At 42.1% G+C, this 24,944-nt stretch overlaps 1 protein-coding gene across 12 annotated transcripts in view; it reads right to left on the bottom strand.

Moving 5' to 3' along the window:
- The window catches only part of BICD1 (BICD cargo adaptor 1), a 173,790-nt gene extending 150,027 nt beyond the window's left edge, over positions 1-23,763 (bottom strand). For 4 of the 12 annotated variants that reach the window (XM_061444850.1, XM_061444853.1, XM_061444860.1 and 1 more), the window contains exon 1: positions 23,236-23,761. In XM_061444850.1, the coding sequence (XP_061300834.1) occupies positions 23,236-23,448 (213 nt within the window). In that variant the 5' untranslated portion in view covers positions 23,449-23,761. Of the gene's footprint in view, positions 1-23,235 lie in introns of all 12 variants that reach the window. The other 8 variants (XM_061444854.1, XM_061444855.1, XM_061444858.1 and 5 more) reach the window with 3 other exon arrangements.
- Positions 23,764-24,944: the final 1,181 nt, after the last annotated feature.

The raw sequence follows: 24,944 nt of genomic DNA, 5'->3' as shown, positions 1-24,944 counted from the left end.
CAAACCTAATCCTCAGATGTATATAATGGAATTAGGAAGCAAGAATGCAACTTTCCCCCCAGGTAAGGTATTAGCTACATGGATGCAGGATTAACTGAGAGTTCCAGTAACTTATTTCTTCTAAAGGACACAAAAAATTTTGAGATAATATCAAGAATTACAATACGGTCTCAAGGCTATAAGAAAACTCAGCACTGAAGGTAGAGGAGCCCACTCTGTTTAGCAGATGAAAGGCGATGGCTGAGTAACCTATGACACCTAAAAATTGAAAAAGAAGAATCACCTCAGGCAGAAACTGCAATGTCCTTGGGGCTTTTTATTCAAGCAGAGAACAGCTTAAAAAGGAGCTTCCACACAGAATTTAAAATCAAACACATTGAAATCTGAGATGAGATATATTTTTTATTAATTTTAATTTTTATTCTATTTTTTAATCAGAGAGTGAAATAGTTACTAAAATTAATTGCTAAGGAATCAGAGTCTGCCTTTTAATGTCTTCACACCCAGACCAGATGCCTTCTCAGAAGATGGCCACAAGATAAATGCAAACCACATGGTTCAGCACAGCAGCTAGCAGGAGAGTTAGATTTCATTCCAAACCAGAAGCACTTGTTTACCCTTAAATTCAATAGATTTATTCATCCAGCCAGGAGCAAACCTGAGCCGTATAACTGTAAGTACTTTGAATGTGATTTATCTTCCCCATCATCAAGTCATCTAAAACTTTGTTGCCCATGCTAAACAAGCCTCACAGCAGAAGCACTTCCAGAAGTGACCTCTTGTTGCCTAAATACTTGTCCATCCCTTTACCTCCATCAGGTAAGGAGGGATCCTCAAAGGCTACACACTTAATATCTGGGTGGCAAAAGGTCAACAAGATGAATCCAAATTTTCCTGACAGTATGTTATGCTATTAAAGACAAAAGCACAAACTGGTTACTCAAACACTGGGAATAAAATCTCAGCCTGGCTTAAGTCAAGGAGAGTTTTGCCTCTGACTTCAGTGACCCTAGGACTTTTGTCCCTATTATGAATTACTTATATGACAGTTGCACCTAGTAGTTTTTTAGTCAATGCCTGGGATTCAATAGGGCTGGGTGTTCCTTGGAGTGGAAAGGCAGACAGACCTCTGCTCCAGGGGGTTGGGAGTTTAAAACAGGAACTAGCAGAGAGATCTGTAGGGACATTGGGGAGCAAAGGGAAACAACCAAACAGTATTTGTCAGAACTGAATGCTAATGTGTTAGATGGAGCATTCATTAAACTGTACCAGCATTACCCAAAATAAATGCTCTTCAGAGGGCGTTCCCAAAGAAACACTCTACGAAAAGACCCGAAGGGAAGACATGAGATTCCCCATAGAGGTGTACAGAACATCTCTCCCAAATGTGTGAGGTGAATTGATCTTACAAGGCATTACCCGTTAAAGCAGAAATATTTCACCATCATGTAATTTGAGTTTCTTTTTCAATGACAGATTTCAATTTTTAACAGGTAGCGGAGCACAGCTGATCTGAAGTGCTTCATTGCTAAGAAAATTCACAGCAGTAACCTATAGATGACAGCTCATTTTCTGATGGCCTATCACTGCAGCACAGATTTCCAGCTTAACTGCTAGATAAGACATTTTAACTACTCCCCCTCCAAAAATGAAAGAAAAATCCAACAAGAGAAACCATACGATTTCCCCCCTTGCTGTTTCTTGCCTTAAAGAACTCATTTCTATAAGAAATCAGAAAGCTAAATAGAAAATTTAAAATCGCCACTTACATATGTAAAAATAGCTAGTGAATGTTTTCTCTTCCAAAATAATCCCATAAATTTATTTGCCACTGAAGTAGTGTCTGAACACCAGCCAAAAAATATTTTGGAAAGTCCAACAGCTGTGCATGATGCAGTTTTCCAGAAATTTACTCCAAACGCTTAGAGAGAAAAGCCTAATAATGGGAACAAGAGGAAAGAGACACTAAAGAATACGTAATTAAGAGGCTAAAGTGACACAGCAGAAAAAAAAAGGGAGGGGGGGGTGGGTTAATAACACACATGCATCAACAAGTTATTTGGGTTTAAATCACAGGCAAGAAGCATGCCTTATGTGATCATCAGAGATAATTTAAAGGACAGATACAAGGCTAATGAGTATGGAAAAGGACACGCTAGATGTCTCTCTTTGGTCAGTGGAAATTAAGTGAAGCAAGGTCTAAAAACCTCAAAACTATTGTTTTGCTTCAATCCCAGTTCTGTTAACAGTCATCGCATGTCTGGAAAACGTTTCTGGAGGGCACATTTCTGCATCTATTCAGGAAGAGCTCCTTTAATTCTATCTCCTGAGCCCAAAATGACAAAAAAAAAGCACCCCACCACATTCTTTTACTTGGAGTTGTTTCAAGTTAAAATGACAAGTGGAAATTGAGCAGGCAAACTCTCACTTTTAAGAGGCACAAAAAATTCAGACAATGCAGTAAACAATGACGACATACTAACAAGCCTGAAATTAGAACAACTGCTGTCTAAATGGTGTTTAGCAAAACCTGCTGTAATAGAAATCAAAACAGGATGAGAATTCTGAAGGACTTTTTACAAGGGCATATAGTGATAGGACAAGGGGTGATGGCTTTAAATTGACAGAGGGGAGATTTAGGTTAGGTATTAGGAAGAAATTCTTTACTATGATGGTGGTGAGGCTGCCCAGAGGTTATGGGTGCCCCATTTCTGGAAGTGTTCAAGTTTGCCCAGCATCAGAATACAGAAGCCTCCTCTGCCAGATAAAGGCAGGAAAATACAGAAGGGAAAACAAAAAGGAAATACCAATCCATCAAGATATTTATCCATCAAATTGTTTCATACATTAATCATGGAATGGGCTATGAATGTTCAAATTAACGCACTGTCTGACACAGAAATGTCACTAAATTATCAGCTAACGAAGAGGCAAGTCAGTCTCTCGGCTGTACCGCATGTCTGACACTTGGGTAGCCCGTGGGATCAAGACTGCAGCCAAAATAAAGGTGCAGTTTTGGGCTGAATGCCAAGTCTTCTCTTCCACTGCCAATTCTCTCCCCTCAGAAAAGAGGACAAAACGCATGACATTTTAGATTCTGTGTTTGAAATTTTATGGTAGAGCTACTAGTTCAAAAGAAAAAAAACAAACTTCTAAATGTCACTCCCAACTCCATGCCAATAGATATGAAAGTCACACCGAATTCACCACTTCCTACACCCTCAGAAAAAATGATTCCAGAAGCTCAGTTACCACCTCAGTTATATTTCCACAGTTGAGCTACTAAAACTCTATAACTAAAGAAAAAGCATTACTGAAGATCTTATTTACCCAACCATAGCTGAAAAGATTCTGATGTCTTCCAGGATGCATCAGCCAAAGCAGCACAGTTTATACAGCCAAGACAAAGACAAGTACTGTTCATGACTAGCCAGATCCCACCATCCTGCAAGAGGAGTATTTCCAACCACATGGAAAGTGATGCAAAACCAGATAAACATATACAAATAAGAATGCAAAAAAATTCTCCCAAGATAACCATGAGACATGGCCCTAAAGACTTCCCAGGCTAGTCACAAGGCATCCCACCCAGTTAATCCCTACAGCTCTGCCACATACCCAGCTGCAAGCCAAATCTAAACCCACCACTCTCCTCTTACAGGAAAGTGAGTCTTTATAGTTCCAGTACTAATAAAACAACACAACTTTCTTAAAAGCCCCAGCATTAAGAAGCAGGCAGCTACAACCAACCTCCCCTGCAAGAGAGAGCAAAATCTACAACCCACTGCATTAGTGTAAACCATTTTCACCTGTAATAGGAGCCAATGCACTGTAGCACTGCTACCTGCCATTGCAGCACCATTTCAGCACAGGAGGTTAAAGACCAGCAGAGGAGCAGAGCAGACAGCTGTGAATTAGTCTTAACTCATTTCTGTACTGCAGACATGGCAGGATTGTTTATTTATTTGTTTAAACCTCCCTAAAGCACCAAAACCCTCCAGAATAAACATAACAGGCCCTGAGCCAATGCATACTCACAATCATAGCTCCTGTGCTGTCAGCTGGCCCCTATTGAGCTGGCCCAGCTTCAGGGACACACAGCTGAGCCAGTTAGGCTGCCTAAAGCTTTCAAAACAGCTGCTCTTTACTTTGCATAGCACTGGAAACATACAGATCAAAGCATTAGTTATCATCTCTGGTGTGGAAACTAAGGCAGGGAAATAGTTTCCTGAATACTGATTAGGATAATCCTATAGGTTTTTAATCAGTATCTACATGGTTTCTCTTCTGTTACCACATTTCCACCCCCTAGACTATTTCCTTTCCCTTATCCTTTGTAGCCTGTTTCTCACCTGATCCTGTTGCTATGCCAAGCGCATGAAATAAGAAATCCCCTACTTTTATCTTTTCCAAATAATATTACTAAAACCCTGTGGTTAAGGGCTCTAGACTTTCCCTTCCACGGGCTTGCTCCAGAACTGAATTAAGGAGCAATCAGGCAACCAGTAGCAGGCAGTGAGGAATGAGGAAGGGAAAATTAATAGATAAAGGCAGTAATTCCTTATTCCAGTAAAACAACAGCCGGAATAATGCGTTTGACTGCAGGCTTAATTATCCCTGTGCTGTCATGGTGGGATTTCAGGGAGAATGAGTACACCTGGTCTATTTAGACTGCCGGAAATTCATTCCTGTAAATCCCAATCGTGCAGAAAAACTGGGTCAGCCTGGTTTTCTTCAAATGCATCAAACCACCCTCTTATGCTGAGGTGCTCTCTCTAGAAAAAATGCTGTCAAAATTCAATGGCTCTTTAGATACTGCTTCAACCAGAAGATGGGGGACCCAGCCCTAACAGCACACAAACTACCCCCAGTAAGACATTCAGCGATGCAGCAGTCCACCCAATTTCATGTATGGATGTAGGCATATTCCCCTGATCATCTCATTGCATGTTTGGCACTACAAACTATCACTGTATGCAATACTGAATCCATATGAATTTAAAATGAGCTTCTTCATGACTGTGTGTGTATACATATAATAAGACTTCAACATTCAGAACTTGTGGGAACGTCTGTGTCATTCATAAATTATGAAGGAGGTTTCTTTCAGGCAGGGTAATTGCCACAGGTTTACAGCACTATGCAGAAATGTAATATTTACATAGAAATGCCTTACTAAAATGTCAATATTATAAATCCTACAGTAACTGATTAGGTTGCTTTGGATGAGAACTTTAGCAGATATGAAGCAACACAGCTTTTTTTGATGCTGACAGAGGCAGTCCAATTTACCAACTGTAAATTGTAACTATTTTTCTGCTGCTTTCTTGTCCTCGGTTGCATACATTATAGTGCATGACTACCTCCACATCTTATGAAGACTACCATAACAAATAAAACCTTGCAATGCAGTTCACTTTCATTCACAAGTCACTACAAATATTTACAGACAGGAAAAAGGAGGGGGGTGGGTGTAATTATGTTATTATGGCCAAAATCAGGAAATTATGGTCAAACCAATCTACTGCAGAAGATACAAATCATATTTCAATTTGAAATGAACAATTACTGCAAAGTTTCCTCCCCATGCTTTCTCAAACTACCTTGTACCTCTGTTACAAAGAAGATAAAAACCTACGTATTGTGAACGACATAGATATGCGGACAAAATTGAGAAAGCCTGGGAAATCGAAAAGGCTTCCTCTGGAATTGAAAGGAAATACTGCAATTCACTTTAAATTGTTTTAAGCTTAATTTAGACATTGTTTCATTTCAGCCAATTACATATGCCAGCTTAACTTCTGCATTACAGCCAAAATTACTGTCATCACAAATATAGCAATAATTGTGGCAAACAGTAAGATTTTTACATCTCTTTGATTCCAGTTCTTGTCGACATTTATAAACTTACATAGATCACTGTACATCGAGAGAGGACAGGGAGTTGCTGTTTATTTGTTGTTGTTTGCTTTTGAGGGAAAGAGAAACAACTTTCTCCATTTTTGCTCCCTTTGCTCCTGGCAGTTGTGGTTCACAGACCCCACAGAAGATCTCAGTTTTCAGACATGGCATATACAACACTGAGCAGCTTGGTGGAGAGGATACAGATTTTACAGGTCTTGCTATTCTGTGAATTTCTATCTACCCTCTTAATGATGTTTGTTCCTGTGGGATCAGAGACCTGCATACCTAGAAGTTTTATATCTAGATTACACGTATTACTGGATAAAGTTAAGAGGAAAAATAACAAGCCCAGCATACTTCATCAAATATATGGTTAAATAAATCTTTAGCAATGAGATCATACAAACAAGTCCAAATGAATGTGTGCTCATCTAATGCCTATAACCCAGTTCCGGCTGGGATATAGTTCAGGAGGTCTTCCTCAAGTTTTTATAGCTAATTCTGCTGGGGACAACGCAGTGTGCAGCCTTCTCTAGTGAAACGCTACTTTTATATGTCTGATCTCTTGCTTTATTTTCCTTTGTTTCATCTTTATGAAAGTGAGGAGGGAATTCAAATGGAGAAGCAAAGATCCTCCATGGATTTCACATGTACACCTAGAATTTTGAAGCCAGTTTTAAGAACTCCTTTATTTAGACTCACAGAATGGTTGAGGGGTAAGGGACCTCTGGAGGTGATCTTTTACAAGGACAGGTAGCAACAGGACAAGGCGGACAGCTTTAAACCTAAAGAAGGTAGATTTAGATTAGATACTAGGAAGAAATTCTCTACTGTGAGGGTGGTGAGGCTCTGGAACAGTCTGTCCAGAGAAGATGCAGGTGCCCCATCCCTGGCAGTGTTTGAGGCCAGGCTGCACAGGGTTTTGAGCAACCTGGTCTAGTGGAAGGTGTCCCTGCCCATGGCAGGGGGTTAGAACGACATGATATTTAAGGTCCCTTTCAACCCAAACTATTCTAGGCTTCTATGATCTGGTCCAACCCCCTGCTCAAGTACGGCCACTTAGAGCTCTTTGCCCAAGACCATACACTTCTTAGCTAAATTAATGTTGCTTTAAAAGGCCCTGCTTCTATAAGCATCTTAAAGGAACCTTATCTACTTGAGACTTTTTGGGGTATAGCGGATCTCTGAAGCGCACATTTTATCCCTGTAAAATAATCTCTCATGAACTACATAACATAGAAGGTCCTTAGTTTTTTAACCCCAGTTTGCACAACTGAAAATTAGAAATCGTAGGATTAGAACTGAAAATTACAATTGTAGAATTAGACTTGAAAATATGAAAAGTAGTTTCATAATAACTCTCTACATAGGTATTAGAGAAAAAGAGTAGCTATACAGTGTTTCTTGCGTACCCTTTGTTCAATTTATGTTGAACAGATTCTGAAAGATGTACCGAGACATACTAACAGGGGATTAACTTGGGGACTGATGTGCCTACACTTCCTTCTTATGTCAGAGTTAGGAATTTGGTTGACAAACCATTTGTTCACTTGGAGGGAGTTTTAAAATATATTAGCTAATGGTTTCAGCTAACATTTGCAAAAAGGCACAACTTCTAGATAAGCCATGAAGACCAGGTTCTGCACTCATCTGTCCCTGTGTAAGATGCTGCCTGGTTTGTAAAAGCTGAAACTTGCACTGTGGCCATTTTCACGCTACGCTGCACTGGGGCAAAAGGCTTCTCACAGCCACCATAGAAGAAAACCACCTTTCTGCAAATAGATACTAAACCTGAAAATAAGAAAGAAATTGGGCTTTAGACATCGGTAAGATACATTTTAGCACGGAAAGTAACCAAAGTTTAGTAACACCAATTTAGACCTAACTCCAGGGCATACAACAAGCAGCAAGTTTTAGCCTTTTTCCTATGGGCTCTTAATGGCTCACCTTTTCTAATAACTTGGAATCTGTTGACTAATTATGACCATAAAGGTATTCTATATTATGACCATAAAGACTGCAAGTGTGATTAATCTCTCCTACCAGCTCTGCAAAACAAACAAACAAAAAAAAAAAGGCAGCTGGTGTAGACTTCTTGATATTAAATTTACCAAAAGGCAGCAAGAATATAAATTTTCCTTTTGAAAAAGTAGTAAGCAGATGGGCTTACATCTCATAAGAACAGCAGAAGCAACAAACTACAAAATGCACTGCTGGGGCACTGCTTCTGACTCAGAAGACAGAGCACTGCCCACTGAGTCACCAGCTCTCCCAGCCTGCTGCCAAGTCCTCCCATCAAAACACCTTATAGTTCTGGGAGCGTCATCATGGCATTCTCTGTTAGAGTTATGTGACTTAACACTAGGAATGACCAAATTCTTTGCTAGCATAATTCTGCTGATTTCATGAGAGGTACGGCAGCAGGGAATTCAGAACATGATTCACAGTGTGGTCATGGAGCCCAATATTTTTAGTTCAAAAAAAAGATGAAAAAATACTTGCTGTGACTGGCTCTGCATACCTCATGAGAACAGATAAAAACAACATTCTGTATTAGTAACAGTGCCTTCAATGGTCTTTATAATAACAAACAGGTCACCAGAAGAGATTTTGGTCATAGATAGGTTAAAACCACTAAACTGTAGTGTGATTACTACGGTTACCATACTAGAAATATAACAGGGACTGAAAAAAAATATATACTTTAGAAATTACTGTCCTCCTCACTAGCAAAAATCTACCAAGGACACTTGCATTCTTGCATTGCTTACTGGTACTCAGAGCCCAGTACTCTAAAACCTTGAATTACAATGGGACATTCTCAATCATACTCATCTTCACCATCCTCTCACCATCTGTGAGCTTCCTGAAAAAGTCTTGCTTGCATTCATTGAAGGAATAGGTTTTTATTAGTAGTAAAAAATTTGGAGGTATGAAGTACCTATTGGATACCTAACTTTAATCTTTGGTGTTGTTAATGCCTTTTTTGGCAGAGTTCTGACAAAGGCTACAAAGAACGTTGTAGAAGAGGTCTCTGAAGGCCTCTGCAGTTCAGCTTCCCTTACATATGGGGAAGAAGATGGACAGAAGAATCCTTCAGACCCTGACAAACCATGCTGACAGGAAGATTCATGTGACATTGTTCCTTACATTGTACTACCATCACTCACTATGTGGCTCTCCTGCAAAGGGGATGAAGAACAGCTGCTGAAGCACTGTGACATGCCAAAGCAACCAAACACTCTATCCTGCCTTTAGACCTCAGCTGGCACACAGGTGAAGGCAGGATTCAGAGTCATCATCATCTCAGAACCAACATCTGGAAACAAAAGCCTAGCTGTTGCAGCTGCAGCAGCTGGATCACTATGACAGCAATGCATTGGCAGTGCAGAACAGAGCTAATTCTGTATGCTCCACAAGTGAATCAGGTTCTGAGCAACAGGGGATCAGCAGTTTGCTTTGCATGATTTTGATTTTTTTCCCCTTATTAAAAATAGTGACAGTTGAAACCCACTTTTAGTGAGAAGGGTCTTTAATCAAACAAGGGTCCACTGCAAAAAAGTTCGATGCCGCAACAAAAGTTGCACAAACCAGTGAGCCATCCAGTGATTTAGTTTGGGGAATTTCCATCCCTGCCTACATAAACAAAGCTAAAGTTTTGTGACAGCTGCTTGTGTTTCAATTATTTCTTTCAGGATCTCAAAGTTCAAAACCACATTCTAGAGATGCAACTGGCAGGAGGAAATTATTTCTAACAGCCCATCCACAGAAGAGGCCCCATTATTATTATTAATTACTCATATTGCCATAGAACCTAATTGTCCCAGCCAAGAATAGAGACTCAATGTGTTCATTCAATACAAACAGGAGGGCAAGGGCTGGCCTTGCCGTGCAGAACTTGTCCTCTACAAACTCCCAGTCCAAGCTCCACATTAACCATTGCCACCTCTGCAAGAAGCCTGATTGAGTGCTCAACACCCCTCTGAGATTTCAGACAGCCCAAGTTCCCAAAGAACTGCAAAATTCACACCTCACAAATTTAAATGAAGATTTCCACATATTCTCACTATAAAGGGCATCCCACACGCTGGAGCTCAGTACAGCAAAGTGCATCATTTAACTTTTCCCCATGCTGCAACAAGGGGTACTTTGTGGGGTGAGGCTACCCAGAGGCAGCAGGCACGGAGAAGTGAGATGCATTCTTTGCATGGAGAGGCGTCTGGAATTCCGTCTACCCCCGCAATGACCGACCAGATACAGAGAAAGAGCAAAGAGAAATGAAACATTTCAACCAGCTGCAGGGGTTAGTAAATGCTGATGTGAAAATCTCAGTCATGGCAGAGAAGAGTCATGGTTGGGAAAGGAATAAGTGAGAAGGAGGAGGAAGACTGGAATGGCAGCTTCCAAAGGGAGAGAGGGCAGAGCAGAAAGAGCCAGCTGAGGGTGAGAGATGCCAGTGTGCTCTGGGATCCCAGGTACTTTCCATGTGTTCTGGGATCACCAAAGTATGTGGGATAGGGATCACAAAAAGATGGTAGGTTGAAGGGTGCAGCTGCACAGCAGTCAGGATGCAGGTGAAGAGAAATTGATGGTCTCTAGTGACAAGTGCATTGCCACTGACATGCTGCCAAATAATGAATTAAGAAACAAAAGAGGTTTCTGTAAGTTTTCATCCTCATTTTTCCTTAAGTTTTGACTGTGTTACAATCGAAAACCTACCAGCAACACCATTCCTAAATGGCCTTCCTGTTCACACTGGCACTAGTGGGAGATACTGCCAGTGCACATACTGGTCACTGACTCCAGGGCAGTTGATTGCATTGACTTTCTGGTTGACCAGCTTTTTAAAATGGAAGGATCTTTGGAAGATAAATGATTGGACTAGGGAAAAATCTGTTTTCTTTGTGATTTAACTACAAATTTCCTGTGAAATTATGGCTGAACAGCCAATCTCTCCACAGCTTCTGTGCCCCTATTACTCATCTGTAAATTTCCCTTGTTATTCCTTAACATCAAATCCCTGACAAGTTTGTCTATTTCCACTGTAAAATAGACTATTAGAAATCTTCTACTTACATGCCTGAAACTCATTGTGCCAGGCATCACAGAGTCCCCAGGTGCTGCTGTCATGCAATAAATGACAATTTATCCCACCCTGCTGATCTCTAGTAGGCAAAACAGCAGCTCATGAAACAAGCAGCATTTCGATTTTTCAGACTGTTTTTGCTTTAACTGAGTGCGGTCTGTTCTTTCACAGTGTAACAAAGAACTAGGCCTGTTTACTAACGAAATTACTTTTTAATAACTACAAATTGTTTCATGCTGCTGCTCTCATTACTGCTATATACAGGTGACACCTGTCGGACACATGCCAGCAGTGGTTACTCTAGTGAATTTTATTTCACCGGAGGCTCTTCCCGCTAAAGACCCCAACCAGTGTCAATGGCTGTTGAGGCTGGATGCAGTACCCATCCCTCTGGCTGCAGCCAAGGTCATGCTGACTCACTCCCTCTGGCTTTTCCCGCGCATCCATACAGTGCCAGCGTTCTGATAAGTGCTTGACTATTCATAACACTGTCACTTGCAGAGCTACAATTCCTTTCTCCACAGACAGCAAAAAGCATTGCAATTCAAGCTCCTAAAAATGTTGCTTATCAGATTTTGGACTCCTTTTCAAGCAGTAGGTTACTTTCTGCTAAAAAAAATAAGTGATAAAAGACTTGAAATAGAGGCCTCTCACTTTTAACCAGATTGCTTCCCTAAAGAAACAACTGAGCTGAGGAACCTGACAGGAGAAGAGTCTCTGCAACAGGGTTTTGGGGCAGAATTCAGCATCCCCTTTTCCAGACCCACTTCTTCAGGGTGGAATAATCAACAAGCAGATCCATAGGCAACAGCAAGTAAACAGCAACTCTCCGTACCCAGCTTAGTGTCAGCTGTTGATGCCTAACTCAAGTTCTCACAGGTAAAGAAACCAGAAGCCACATTTCAAGAAGAATCTTACAAATAAGAGCTCTTCACAGAATAAAATATGTGCACAGTATGGTCTTTAACTGCAACTCTTTGTGTTATACTCAGGGAAAGGGTTAGTTATACCCAAAGAAGGCTTATATGCTCATTTTAGATTTGTCTTCTCATCAGTCTAATGTGCTACAAAAGCAAATTCAACAGCCGTAAGACATAGGCATGACTCCAAATGTCCCTAATGTCAGCCCAAGGAGCACTGAGCAAAGTACTTTACAACCACCAAGTGCTAAAGCTGTATTTAAGGCATCATGCCTTTTCTATCCTTGAACAAATACCTCTCCACAAGCAAGAAGGCAGAAAACATTTGAAATCACAAATCATGTAACAGCATTAAATAGATTACAGCAAAATTTTTTAAAGTCAGAAGCCTAAATGTGTATCCCAAAATCTACATATAGTCACCCAGACAAGTGTGATTTGTAATGTCAAAGTCTGTGCACAAAAAGAAGTCATACTGGTTTCAACACAAGGTTGCTCAGCCTCCTTAATAAAGCAAACCCAACATTTTCCACAATAACTAAAATACAGACTTTAGGGTCCAAATATCATTTTAATATGGATTGCATTTTAGGAATAATAAACATCTAAGCAAACATAGTGTCACTGTAACTTAAAATTCAGCATATATGGAAAAAATGTTATCACTCAACTATGTTGTTTCTGATTTGCTACAATTTTTATACAGCTGAGCTTACAGCATCTTAAGAGAAAGTCTTGTTATTATCAAATGGCAACCATCAGCCCTTGGCTGGCAGAAAAAATAACAACTTACCTAATACCGAAGAAATAGAATTACCTAATGCCCAAAGTAATGCACTCCTAACACATGTCATGTGCCTCCATCTCCCATACTTGTATACATAGACAATTATATTTCATCTAACCACTGTTTCTCTTATATATAGCTATATATCATACACTTTCTTTTACAGAGGAGTCCTTGTTACCATATCCTTACATTTTACTTAAAAATTTGTCACCAAGGACCCAGACTTATGACTGAGATTTTATGGATTAGTAATTGATCTAGTGCACATTTTTAGCTCACTGCAGATGGAAGACACATGTCAGCTGAAAATTCATTCCTCCAGGTTTCTGCTGGGTTTTATGTTTGTTGTTCTGGTTTTGTTGTTTTTTTTTACCTTGCCCTTCCATATTTGGGGCTAGCCAAATGCATGCATATGATCAGTTACTGAAGCTCAGCAGAGTTATGAAAATTCATCAGCCTGCAAGAATAAGCTCATATTTGGGATCCAGTAATTACAGTTATGCCAGTTCTCCATTTTTTGGTGGGAAGAAATCCGAATTTTCAATTTATAACAGATTTTATCACTTACATCTTGATGACAGTGCTGTTTGCCAACAGGTGTTGGGCACAGACTCAGCGATTAAATCATTGCTCTGCTTTATCTTTTACTTACCCATGTATCCAGGACTTCAACACTGGTCTTCAGGTCATACCTGCTGTAAATGATCCTGAGAAATAGCACTCTTCACATGAGTTACTTAAATGAAACCTTTCCTAACTGTTTGTAGGTGGGAATCACATGCAGTTATCACAGAAAGAAAGGACTGAATGCAAATGTTCCCCTCAAGTAAACTTGGATGAACTCTGCATGTTTGCCATTGCTGTGCAAACACCTGGAATTATTTAGACCAATGCAACTTTCTAATGTTTTGTAAAAACTCTGTGAGGAATTCAGGATATGAGAAAAACTCCTACCCACGTAAAAAAAAAAAAAAGGAACAAACCAATTTGTCTTTATTAATCTTATGAAATGTACAAGTTACAAGCTATTAGAGCACATGTTTAATAAGAGGAAGCAGATTCAAGTTGGGCAACAGTTAAATCCTGGACTAGCCATCAAATTGAGAACTAGAGGTTATGCCTACACAGATGGTTTAACCCAGTTGTGAACTCTCCATGTCCCCCCCATACCAAATGCTCTAGTTCTCTTAAGACTCAAATCCAAAAAAAGTTGAGAGCTCTGTCTTGCTGATAATATGGGGCCAGGATTCAGTGCACTTTGGCATCCTGCATCCTGCCATGTGGATCTGAGTAGACAAGACTCCAGTCCTAAGCAAGATTAAATCCAAATCATGCTGTGTTCATGTTTGGCCAACAGCCAAGCTTTTATAAATGAATTATTTCACCAAGCCACCTGTTCCCTTTGCCTGACCCAAATTCTTATTGTTATCCTTAAAGGCTCACTGATCCTCTTCCCTCTTCCTATCTGAGCTTTACAAAGATGGACAAGGAGCTGGTCCCAAATTCTTATTGTTATCCTTAAAGGCTCACTGATCCTCTTCCCTCTTCCTATCTGAGCTTTACAAAGATGGACAAGGAGCTGGTTATCCTCCTCTAAGTATCCAGACCAGAAGTCAAAATTGCAGCTGTTAACAACTTCCAGCTTCCCTCCATGGATGTAGCCATCAGTCAGCAATGAAAAGCAGCACTTCACAGTTTATTTGCAGTACACCAACTTTTAAATCCATTCACAGTAACTAGGGGAACCAAGGAAAGGCTGTTTGCTGTGGATAAACTTCCCAGAGTGCATACCTAACCTAACTCATGACGTTGTCCCTGCTAACCCCTCCTAGCCATGCATCTGCTGCACACTCCAAGAGATCACAAAACTAAACAAACACAAGTGAAAAAACAACAGCAAGGAAAAATATATAATTTAGTTGAAATGTCCCCAGAATTGATTGACTGAAGTGAATGGTAACTAACTGGTGACTGAGGACATCATTTATGCTTCTTGGTTAAGAATAGTACTGCATATGCTACTACTAGCACTGGAAAACTTGCTGCTGTATAGATGGCTTTAACACATCTGTACAGTGTAGAGGCAAATTAGGTGTGATTCAGGGGAGCAAGAGCGATGGATAAAGTATGGCAGGGCTGTAATGGGCAATGGGCCACACTCCTGGCATTGATCATAATGGCTCAGTGCATTATCTAACCTCACTGGGCATCAATTTTCCTGTCTGGGGTTAAATAAATAAACAACCCCAGAAACTATACAATAAAAATAATTTTTAAAAGGTTGATTTTTTTACAAAACCTTATGAAAAGGTATCTTCTTCCTGTGCACACACACAGCCAACCCAATGTCAAAGCTGCCTGAAAAAATGATCTTTTCAAGGATTATTTTAATGGTGAGGCTGCTACAAAGCAGAGATGACAAATCCTCTGTTCTTTCATTTTCAGCCTATGCTAAAACAACATTTCTAAGTATTTTTAGGATTTCCTCATGTCATTGCAATATATGAGCAATATATGAGCATGGAAAGGAGGCACAGTCTGCTACAAATGGCCAGATTTCTTGCATTCACACAATGACAAAATGGGTCTTTAATATAAAAAATTCAGCTCCATGTCTTATAGAGCAGCAAATCAACACTAATTAAGATGTAGGGCAAAGACTGAAAAAAAAAAAAAAAAGACTTAAAAGTACGCAAATCACAGACAGGAGTCAAATGCTGTGCAAGAATGAGAGGCAGAAAACGATGGGCTGCAGACAGAGAAGGAACCACAAGAGAGATGCAAAAAACGTGAGTGGACCAATTTCAGTCTTGGTGAAAGCCTTTGGGTGTTAATAGTTTTCACAGGTCTGTCCCAAAACCATAGATTTAGGACAGTGGCCTGCTTTTCTTTCAGCTATTAAGTTAATTAAATTTTGATAGTGAAAGAAATTAAGAAACACAAATATTATAATCCCAAAATTATTTTTAACGTTACCCTCTGCAGAGAAGTAGAGTCCCCTCTGAAAGACTAATCTGCAATCTATCTTATTTTCTACCTGCTTGCTTCATCTTTAGGCACCTACCCTTGCTGAGATGCATTTTTCACCTTCTAACTAGCCCTAACTACTTCCATCTGTAGCTGCTCTGTACTCACTGAACGCTTTCACAGTATAGTATGAAAAATTGGTGGTTTCTCCTCACAGTCATCTGCTGTTAGTGATGCAAGTGGGTAAAGTGACAAAGTGCACATTCATGTCTCTACATGCCATATCAATTCCTTCAAATTAGGAAAATAGCTTTCCCCATAAATAGAGTGTTGTTGAGTTCACAAGGAAATGAGGAAAGAAGAGGGCTATGAAAGTCACGCCACAAATGTAAGACAGTTCAGCAGAAATGAATGCATGCTTTTCAGTCTCTGCCATTATAAATTAAAATCATCCCAATGACAAAAAATGTACAGTACAGAATTGTATTAAATTAAACATTACCCCCTCAGGTACCAGACAAATATGGAAGGGAAATCCACAGCAAAGGCAACTGTGCAGCAAAGCCCTTCAATGTAGCAGAGCCATGAGGGATGCAGGACCAAGTGACGAATCACATTTTATTCCCATTGTCCATATGCTAAATGCAACACCAATGCAAAAACATTGGAGCAAATGAGGTGCTGAGGAACAAACATATTTGAGCTCATTTGAAAAACTGAAAGGTTGTTCAAAAAGAAAGCTCTTTTTCTAGAAACCCTCAATACAGCCAGAAAAATGTATGATCTTGCATGTATTTTCCTCCAATCCCATAAGGTATACAAAAGTTGCCCAGGTGCAAATTTACATTGTGCATCTGACTTTGAGAATGCTTCTCATTATACCATGATGAATGTTCACAAATTACTGTTTTATGCCAAATTTTATTTTCTCCACCATTGTTTTGCCCCTAGTTGCAGTTTCAATAAAGCCAGGTGTTCAATCTGATTGCTGTTGTGCATACAGACTGCACACACACCCCTAAAATACACAATGCAATACAGAAGGAAAGGAAAAATATTTCACTTAAAGAAAGGTGAAGAGATGATAGCAAAGTATTTTTTAATCCATTCCAAAAGGCCTAGTTCTAAACAGATGTGGACCTTTAGATTAAAATTTCTTCAGTGAACCTTAATTTTACATTCTCGACTCTTAGATAGGAAGTAGTTCACAGTAATAATGCCTGTCTCACACATTAACACCTCAATCAGTTATTTTAGATTGGTACTAATCCAGTATTTTCTAGAAAGCCTATGGAAAAATAACTTTTTCATGACATAAAATCCAGTTGCAACTTCCAGTTAGCTCTGAGGAGTTCAACCCAGATGACTGATTCAATCAGAATCCCTCAGATTAGAGAGGGATTTCTTCGATGAAAGAGTGAAATAAGGAAATAATTTATCTATTGGGAGAAAACAAATTGAACTTTATTTAGATTTATTTTAGGAATACATGAGCCCCCAGTGTTTAAAGCTGACTATCATTGTTTTAGGGTTGGCTGCTGTAGGAGGACTAAAATCACATATTTATTTGTACTGGCTCATAAGGATACAATGCAATTACTGGAAGGTTCATCTACATATTTCTTTGCATGCTGCCAAAGCTCCAGCAATAGCTCTAATTTCCCCTAAGATGATTTCAGCTGCTTATGTTTTCTGTAGGCTAATGCACAGGATTCATTTCCTCTTAGAGGAAGCAATCCTGCTGTAATTTGATGAGCATCTCCTAACATAGGTAATTCTTTAAGCAGCCCATCCCATCCCCCTCTTTCCTCAGCATCCATTCCTACCCTCATGCTGACTTTTTGGCAATACAGGTACACGTGGTTACCTGATCTGGCTCAATCTGGGTTACAGATAGCATACACCCCCTCCTCAGTTATTTTTAACTGAGGTAATTTTTCTACCCTGGTGTGGCAGTAGGAACAGTTGCACAGCTGAGAGCCAGAACAGGAGCAGAATGACAAAGAGAGTTGCAGAATTGTCTTGCTGAGAGATGAGCACATCAAACTATACCCTTAGTAACCTCAGGTCAATGCAGGCTTAATGACAAGGATGAAAAAATGAAATTCAAGCATGAAGTGATGCTATGGCTCAGCTAATGGTCATTGTTTCCAGGCAGCATGCTGTTATGCATTGGGTAACTCACAGCAAGCTGCTACTGAAATTTCACTAGGCAAGTGGGCACCCTCGGAGACCTTGCATTGTTCAAGGTCCCTTGCTGTCTTCCTCCTTTCTTCTCGAGTCCAAACTCCTACCTACAGCTCAGACCACTTCCTTAGGGCTGTATCCAGCTGGGTCTTGAAAACCCCCATGGAAGGAGACTGCACAGCCTCTGTAGGAACCTGTGGCACTGCTTGTGCTCAGGGGGAAACAGGTCTACCTGAAATCCAGTCTAGTTTCAATTTATGTCAGTTGTCTCTCATCTTACCACCATTCACCATTGTAAAGAGCCTGTCTTCTCAATAACCTCCCTGTATGTACGAGCAGGCTGCTGCTTGGTCCCCCACAGCTTTTTTTCCTAGGCTGAACAGGCTCAGCCCCCTTAGCCTCTTGTCACAGCACTGGTGCTTCAGCTCTTGACCATTTTGGTGGCCGTTTGCTGAACTCAACCCAGTTTATTTATGTATTTCTTGCATTAGGGGAGCCCAAAACTGGATGCTGTTTTCTAGATGGAATCCAACAAGTATCAATTTGAAAGTTATAATAATTTCTATCAACCTACAAGCTTTGCTTCTGCTAAAAACAGGATGCTGTTAGCCTTCTCAGTGTCAGAGCATACTGCTGGCCCATGCTCAGCTTGCTATCCCTCCAGGATCCCCAGGTCTATTGCCATAGACCTGATCCCCAGTCAGCCAGTCCCCAGCCTGTAATAATTGAACGAAAGTTTTGCAAGATGCTGCTTGCTTTTGTCAAGGCATTCCTTATAAGAGCCCCCCCAAAATAAACTTCTCTTCCATGAGAAGTGTACAACTTAGAGACAGAGGTAGTGTTGGATGGGCTCTGGAGAAGACAATGCTGCAAAGAGCAGCTGAGTACTGTCCCTTCCAGGTCTGCAACTTACTCACCCTTGCCCTTTCCTCATCTTTGAGCTGGGTGCTAGGCAGCAGGGCCTTTCTGAGTGACACAACATGAACAGACACCATGGACAAACTGTTGAGATCAGGCCAATCTGAAAATGTTCAGCCTCATCTGGCACAAGCCCACAGACACTGTCACTCGAAGGGAGTTGTAAAGATATACTGAGATGACATCAGTTTGCAGTTCACAAGTTATGTATTTGGGACACATTCAGCTTTGGTGAAAATTCAGAACATCTCATTGGGATTCATGAGCTTTTCTAAGCATCCTGTGATGCAGACAGGTGTGTAGAGCAATTCCCATTTCACAAGGCTGTAATGGCATAGGGAGTCTCCCCCTCTTCCGTCCTTTTTGCATCCAGAGAAGTCCCGCCAACTGTACATGTCAAAGGTGGGAGAGGCAGAGGTGCCTCCAGCAGCAGATGTGCAAGAGGCTTTGGAGAACAGTGGGGAACCTGGGGGTGTAGCAACATGGCAGAAGAGTGGGGAGATGGAGCTTGAGTCACCTGTGCTAAAGTAGTGCAGAGAAGAGCAGAACATAAAAGAAGCTGCCAGAGAGACCTTCAGCTCCGTGTCTGTGAAAGCCCTATTAATAAACTAAGTACTTCATAATCATTGATACATCTTTGTGAGATAAAGAACACAGGAAATTTTGACCTGCCAACGACTGAGCTGCTCACCAGTAGCCTGGCTGCCAACAATTCACCAAAGATAACTTCGTTCAAACTAAAGGAAACGCCAAATTGCATCTTCAACCTAGGTATCAGATAGACAGCAATTTCAATGTGCATTTCAGGAGAACAGGTTGTCTCCACAGAATGAAATACATAAAAGCCAAGAAGCCAAGTGGGATATTGCTGACATTAGTCAGTTAGAGAGGGAGTCAAAGACAGGGACTTGAGGATCTGCTTGGCTGCTAATGTTCGAGGTTTGATTCTTAAAGAGAACTACCTGCTTAGGATTTCTCAGATGTCTGATGGAGTTGACTACCTAAGCTGCCTTCCATCCCCATTTTATCATGACTAGAGGTGACTGATATTACTCCACTTTAAAAATATTACAGGCCACCAGTGCACAGGAATTAGTCACAGAATGGCTGAGGCTGGAAGAGAACTCTTGAGATCATCTTGTCCATTCCCCTGCTAAAGCAGGGACAGCTATAACAGATAGCCCAGGCAAGATCAGTATCAAGCCATTTCACAATTCATTAAAAGAATGAAAACAACAAACATTATCCATACAGCAATGTGACCATGTAAGGCCAGATACTAAAACCACTGAAAAACATTTTTCATAAAATATGCTGGTAACTAAACTCCCAGCTTGGCAAGACAGTGAAAATAGCCAGCCTTTACTCCCATGACCAGCAGCAATGAGTCTTATTTTCTGCATCATTATTAACTGCAGGTTAAAAGGCATATCTGCTAAAGTAACTTTCTGAACAAGGGCCCCAAAACTATAGTGGTTTTCCTAACAGCCCAAAATTCCACTACTTTGAGATGTAGTTAAACAAAACACAGACACATCATTTACAGGCTGAAAATAATTAAAAAAATATTAAAAGAATATTAATAAGGCTTTTAAAATAACAACGTTTTGTAACACTACAGTCTTGTCTAGCATGAGGACCACAAGCACTCCATCTCATAACACTGAGTGCTGTTAAAGTCAACACAACAGAGTTTACCTTGTCACATTCCTACCATTCAGTTCATTTTTGAAAACATAAGGTTGGTAGCTGATAGATGTATTGCATCTTTCCTGGACAGCTTACATGTGTAATAACTGCTCTAATTTGGAAGAAATAGTCCTTCTTAGGTCACTGATCAGAACTTCAAACTTTTTGTAATGTAAATCAATCTCATGGCCCAAAACATCAAAGTCTTGGGCTAAAGCAGACCTCTGAATACAGCACAAGAAACATCGGAGATTACTAAAACAATTCATATTGCAAGGTGGATAGCATATATCCTGTATACAAGTATTAATATTTAATGTAATGTATTGCAATTGGCTTTTACTTCAACGTCCTATGATGGCCTTACTTTCCCATTGCACTATCCAGCAATGGAAATTATTGTATAGCCAAGGGTCTGTGTTGCAATCTATGACTTCAGAGAGGGTGCAGATGAAGTGAGGTAAGAGCAGAAGCATGCATCCCCACTGACATACTGGGAGTCTTACTGGCTCCCATTAATCAGTCATGGCATTTTGATGTCTCACCATGCATACCTCACCCAGGCCATTGCCCAGCACATCCTCTGCAGGGCCTGCTGGAAAAGGTGCACAAAGACACTCCTCCATGCATCCTGGACAGAGCCTTCATAAAAAGAAGCTGTCTTTGGACTTCTGCCACTTGGTGTGCTTTCAGACAGAACTCTACAGCCCCAGAAGCTACGCCCTCAAGTCTCCCCAACACTGCCCAAACCACCTGAATTCTGTGTCGCTAGTGTTGTCAGAGGTACCATTTGCTTATGTCTCGCAGTGAGTCTGATCTGTACTCAGGGAACAGTCATAATGCAAACAGGTAACAAGAGAAGATAGAAGACTACAACTGGAAGGGATATGAGCAGATTCTCCTTTGCAGGGTTGCATGTGCAGTAAGAATCAATGTGGTTTCTCCTACAGAGGTTAGAAGCAAGGAAAAAATCTCTTGCAGCTAGGCGGGGGATGGAAACATTCTACCTGCAGCTAAGGAAAGCACTGGAATTGAGAGCCCCAGGCCTGGATTGGAAACTGGAAAGGCTCCACTCTTGCTTGGCATCAGGCAAGCTACAGGATTTCTCTTCTTCCTCTCTCCGTGGATATCCTCAGTGTCCATGCTGTGGTTGGCACAGCATGAAGGCACAGCCCCACAGGAGACATTCTGGGCTGCAGACCATGCAATCCCATTGACTTCCACAGGAGGTAAACAGAAAGAGAATTTGTGTCCATCTTTGATTTCAGTTAATCGTGTTGACTGATCTCTCTAGTTTCATAATGTCAGTTCAATCCCTTGCTATATCCCTTCTACCTGGGGCCATTTGCACTCACGTGTCATCCTGGTTTCTGATCTTCAGAAGAAGTCAGCTTTTGTACATTATATGATGGGGAAACAGCCATTGCACATTTCCCCTTAATTCTGTTCCTTTATTACTGCCAGGTCATTTCAAATAGCACTGCCTTCCTGTCAGTGCAAGTTATGTATCTCTATCCCTCAACCTGTGACTACTGGTCTCAAAGCCCCGAGCCTACTGCATAGTCTGGGGGGGATGGGGAGGCAGAGATCAAGTTTAAGGAGATCAATAGATTTTTTTCTGAAAAACAGCTTTATTTTTCTTATTGAATATAGGTTTATTTTTTTTTTCAACTCCTCTGGACACTGAGCTAAGTCTGTGGCATAACTCATTTACCTGCAAGTAAAATGAAACCTTAATTTTATTAAAAATATTTCTCAAAGTGCATTGGTTAGTATTCTAAAGAAGACGTTCATGTATAATCTAGGTTTATTAAGTGGCTTCCCTCAGTATGTAGTATGTTCATGACTTCTAACTGAACAGAATTTCTGCACTTTACAGATAGGAATGTGTATTTGTAGAACAAAAAGATACCTTTTAAATTTGGGATAATATACGTTCAATACTTAATCTTCTCTGTACAAAGTATGCAATTGGTTACATTCGAAGAGAGTATTAAAACACCATAAAATGTAGCGATCTCAAGTTACTTCCCTCAGTGATGAACATCGGAACAGTGATGATTTTTCAGTAGCATTTAGTGAAGCTGAAAGGTAAGGTGTAGTACTCACTTACTCTGTACACTGGCTGTTACAAAAACACATTTGACAGATAAACCAGAAACGCGTTTCCAATAAATATTTTACCCTTTCAGCATGACGCAGAAGTTTAATTTCCATTGATGGGGGGTGACCTCGGGACTATTGTACGGCTACTTCCCCTCCTCTCAATGGCAGCAATTCCCCTCACTGGCAGAATAAAGCAGGTCTATAAATAACTTCAGAATGAATTGTCTCTCTCCCCACACACTGCAGACAACTGTTTACATACAGCCCGAGTCCTTACATTCTAGGTTTGCTCAGCTCTCATCCTACGGGCTGTTTAATTTCCTCTTCCTAAACAGAAAAGCCTTGGACGATGCAGGTATGACTGAAGGCCCCCTCCTCTGCTGCAACCCCCTGTCATCAGAAGTTGGGACGGCTCCGCAGGAAATTTCCCAGGGCAAGGGGCTGCAGTCTTGTGTAACCCGTCCTTACGGTCCCTGCTGATCCCCAGCCCGGGAAAACCCTCCTCCCCAGCCCCAGGCATCCCGCAGCCTCTCCAGGGCCCGAGCGCCGTTGCTCGCCCACCTTCACAGGGCTGCGGGCACGGACACGCGTGGGGCGCTCCCGCACCTCCCCGCACTCGGTGGCAAGGCTCGGGCAGCCGGGAGAGACAAAAGCCCGGGTTCTCTCACCTCCTTCAGCTGTTCCAGCTCCTGCTTCAGGCCGTCATACTCCGCCTCCAGCTCGTCGTACTGCTGCTTGAGGGTGAGCTTCTCCTCCAGCACCACCAGCCCATACTCCGCCGCCTGGATCTTCTCATGGGTCGTCTCGGAGAGTTCCCGGGTCAGCCGCTCGATCTCGCTCTTGTAATGGTCCGCGCCCTGCAGCACCTCCTCCGCAGCCATAGCCCCGCCGGCACTGCCGCGCTGCCGAAGCCAGCCGGGGGGCGGGCGCGGCTGAGGGGCGGCACCGGCACCGGTCGGCCTGGGATGGAGGAGATGAGGATGGAGATGGGGGCCGGGCCGCCTGCGGCAGCCGCCGCCGAGAGCGGGGAAGGGCCGCCCCGCCGCAGCCGCGCCCCCCCCTCCACCGCCCCGGAGGCGGCGAGGCCTCACTCGCCTCCCCCCGGCCCTACGGCAGCCCCGGTGGTGCCTGGGCCGGCCGGGCGGGAGAGTCCCCGCTGCCCGGGGAGGCGGCGGCGCGCTGGAGGCCGGGGCGGCGAGTGCGGGAGGCCGGGAGCGCGCCTTCGTGCGGCGGGTGGCGGGGAGATGCTGGTGCTGGCGCCCGCCTCCCTTCCACACAGTCCCTCCCTCCCCTGCGCTCTTTAAGACGACAGCGTCCTTAGGTTGGCATTCCCCACCAGGGGAGAGGGAAAACAGTACTGGGGTGCGGGCAGAGGCACCCGGAGCAGTGGGTGCAGGCGGCGTGCCTCTCACCGGGGTGTCATGGCCTGGATCCCCTTATCCTGAGCCCCGAGTAGCGGAGCAGGGCTGGTAGTCCCGCTGCGGTTTTAGCGCCTCTCGGTTTTTCTCAGCGTGTTGTTGCAGCGGTGGCCACGGTAGCGGCGGCGCTGGTAAAAATAGAAGGGGAGATGCAGGGCGGTGAACTGCAGGAGGACAGCCTCAAGTATTTCCCTGCCGTTTCGGGAAACTGGGAAGGAAGAGTGCCTGCTCCCTTCCCCGTTCCCCGTGGATGCACATGGGAATGAGCAAGGAAACCTGGGTGTGAAACAGCAGTGGGATGGGGTCATAGAGCTAAGGCCACACTTCCGTAAGAGTGCAAGTTCTCTGCACCACTGATTAGACAGCAGGACACAACTGATCCAGCTCGGATGCGGCCACACCATTGTTTTTCTGTCAAATTCACCCGAGGACCTGATGCATAGATTAGGTCAGTTTTATGCTGGCTGCAGAAAGACAGATGCTACTCGTCCCGCATAAAATTAGGGGGATGCAGGCAGACAGACAGTAACTGATCCTGTACAAAGCCTGCCACTAAAAAGTTAACACACTGGATCAGGGGCATTTTGCACATTTGAAGTGGAAGAGTGAGTTCATCCTGGATCAGTGACATAACGTCCCGTTTCACAGCCTTTTTTGCTTGGTACTAGGAGTCTTAAACCAAAATTTACTTTTTCTTCAAACTATGGCCTGCAAACAGAGACCTGATCCTATTGATTTTGACCAAGTTTTGCTCGTAAGTTCTAGCAGGATCTGGTTTTCACACTTTACAAACATCTTCTCTTCCTAAAATACCAACAAAATTCTGTCTTTAACAATTGAGTTAGAATTTCCAGGGAAAGGAAGGTGTTTTAAAAACAAAAAGAAAGAAGTCACATGCACTAGATGAATATCGCTGCCCACCAGTGCAGCACTGTATTGGAAATCAAAGACCTGGATTC

This window comes from Pezoporus flaviventris, unplaced genomic scaffold (assembly GCF_033815535.1).
Source record: "Pezoporus flaviventris isolate CSIRO_AGI_PZ_B2104156 unplaced genomic scaffold, CSIRO_AGI_Pfla_v1 ptg000002l, whole genome shotgun sequence".
NCBI classification, from domain to species: Eukaryota; Metazoa; Chordata; class Aves; order Psittaciformes; family Psittacidae; genus Pezoporus; species Pezoporus flaviventris.
The sequence above is the reverse complement of the archived record's forward strand: the minus strand, read 5'-3'. Positions and strand labels throughout refer to the sequence as shown.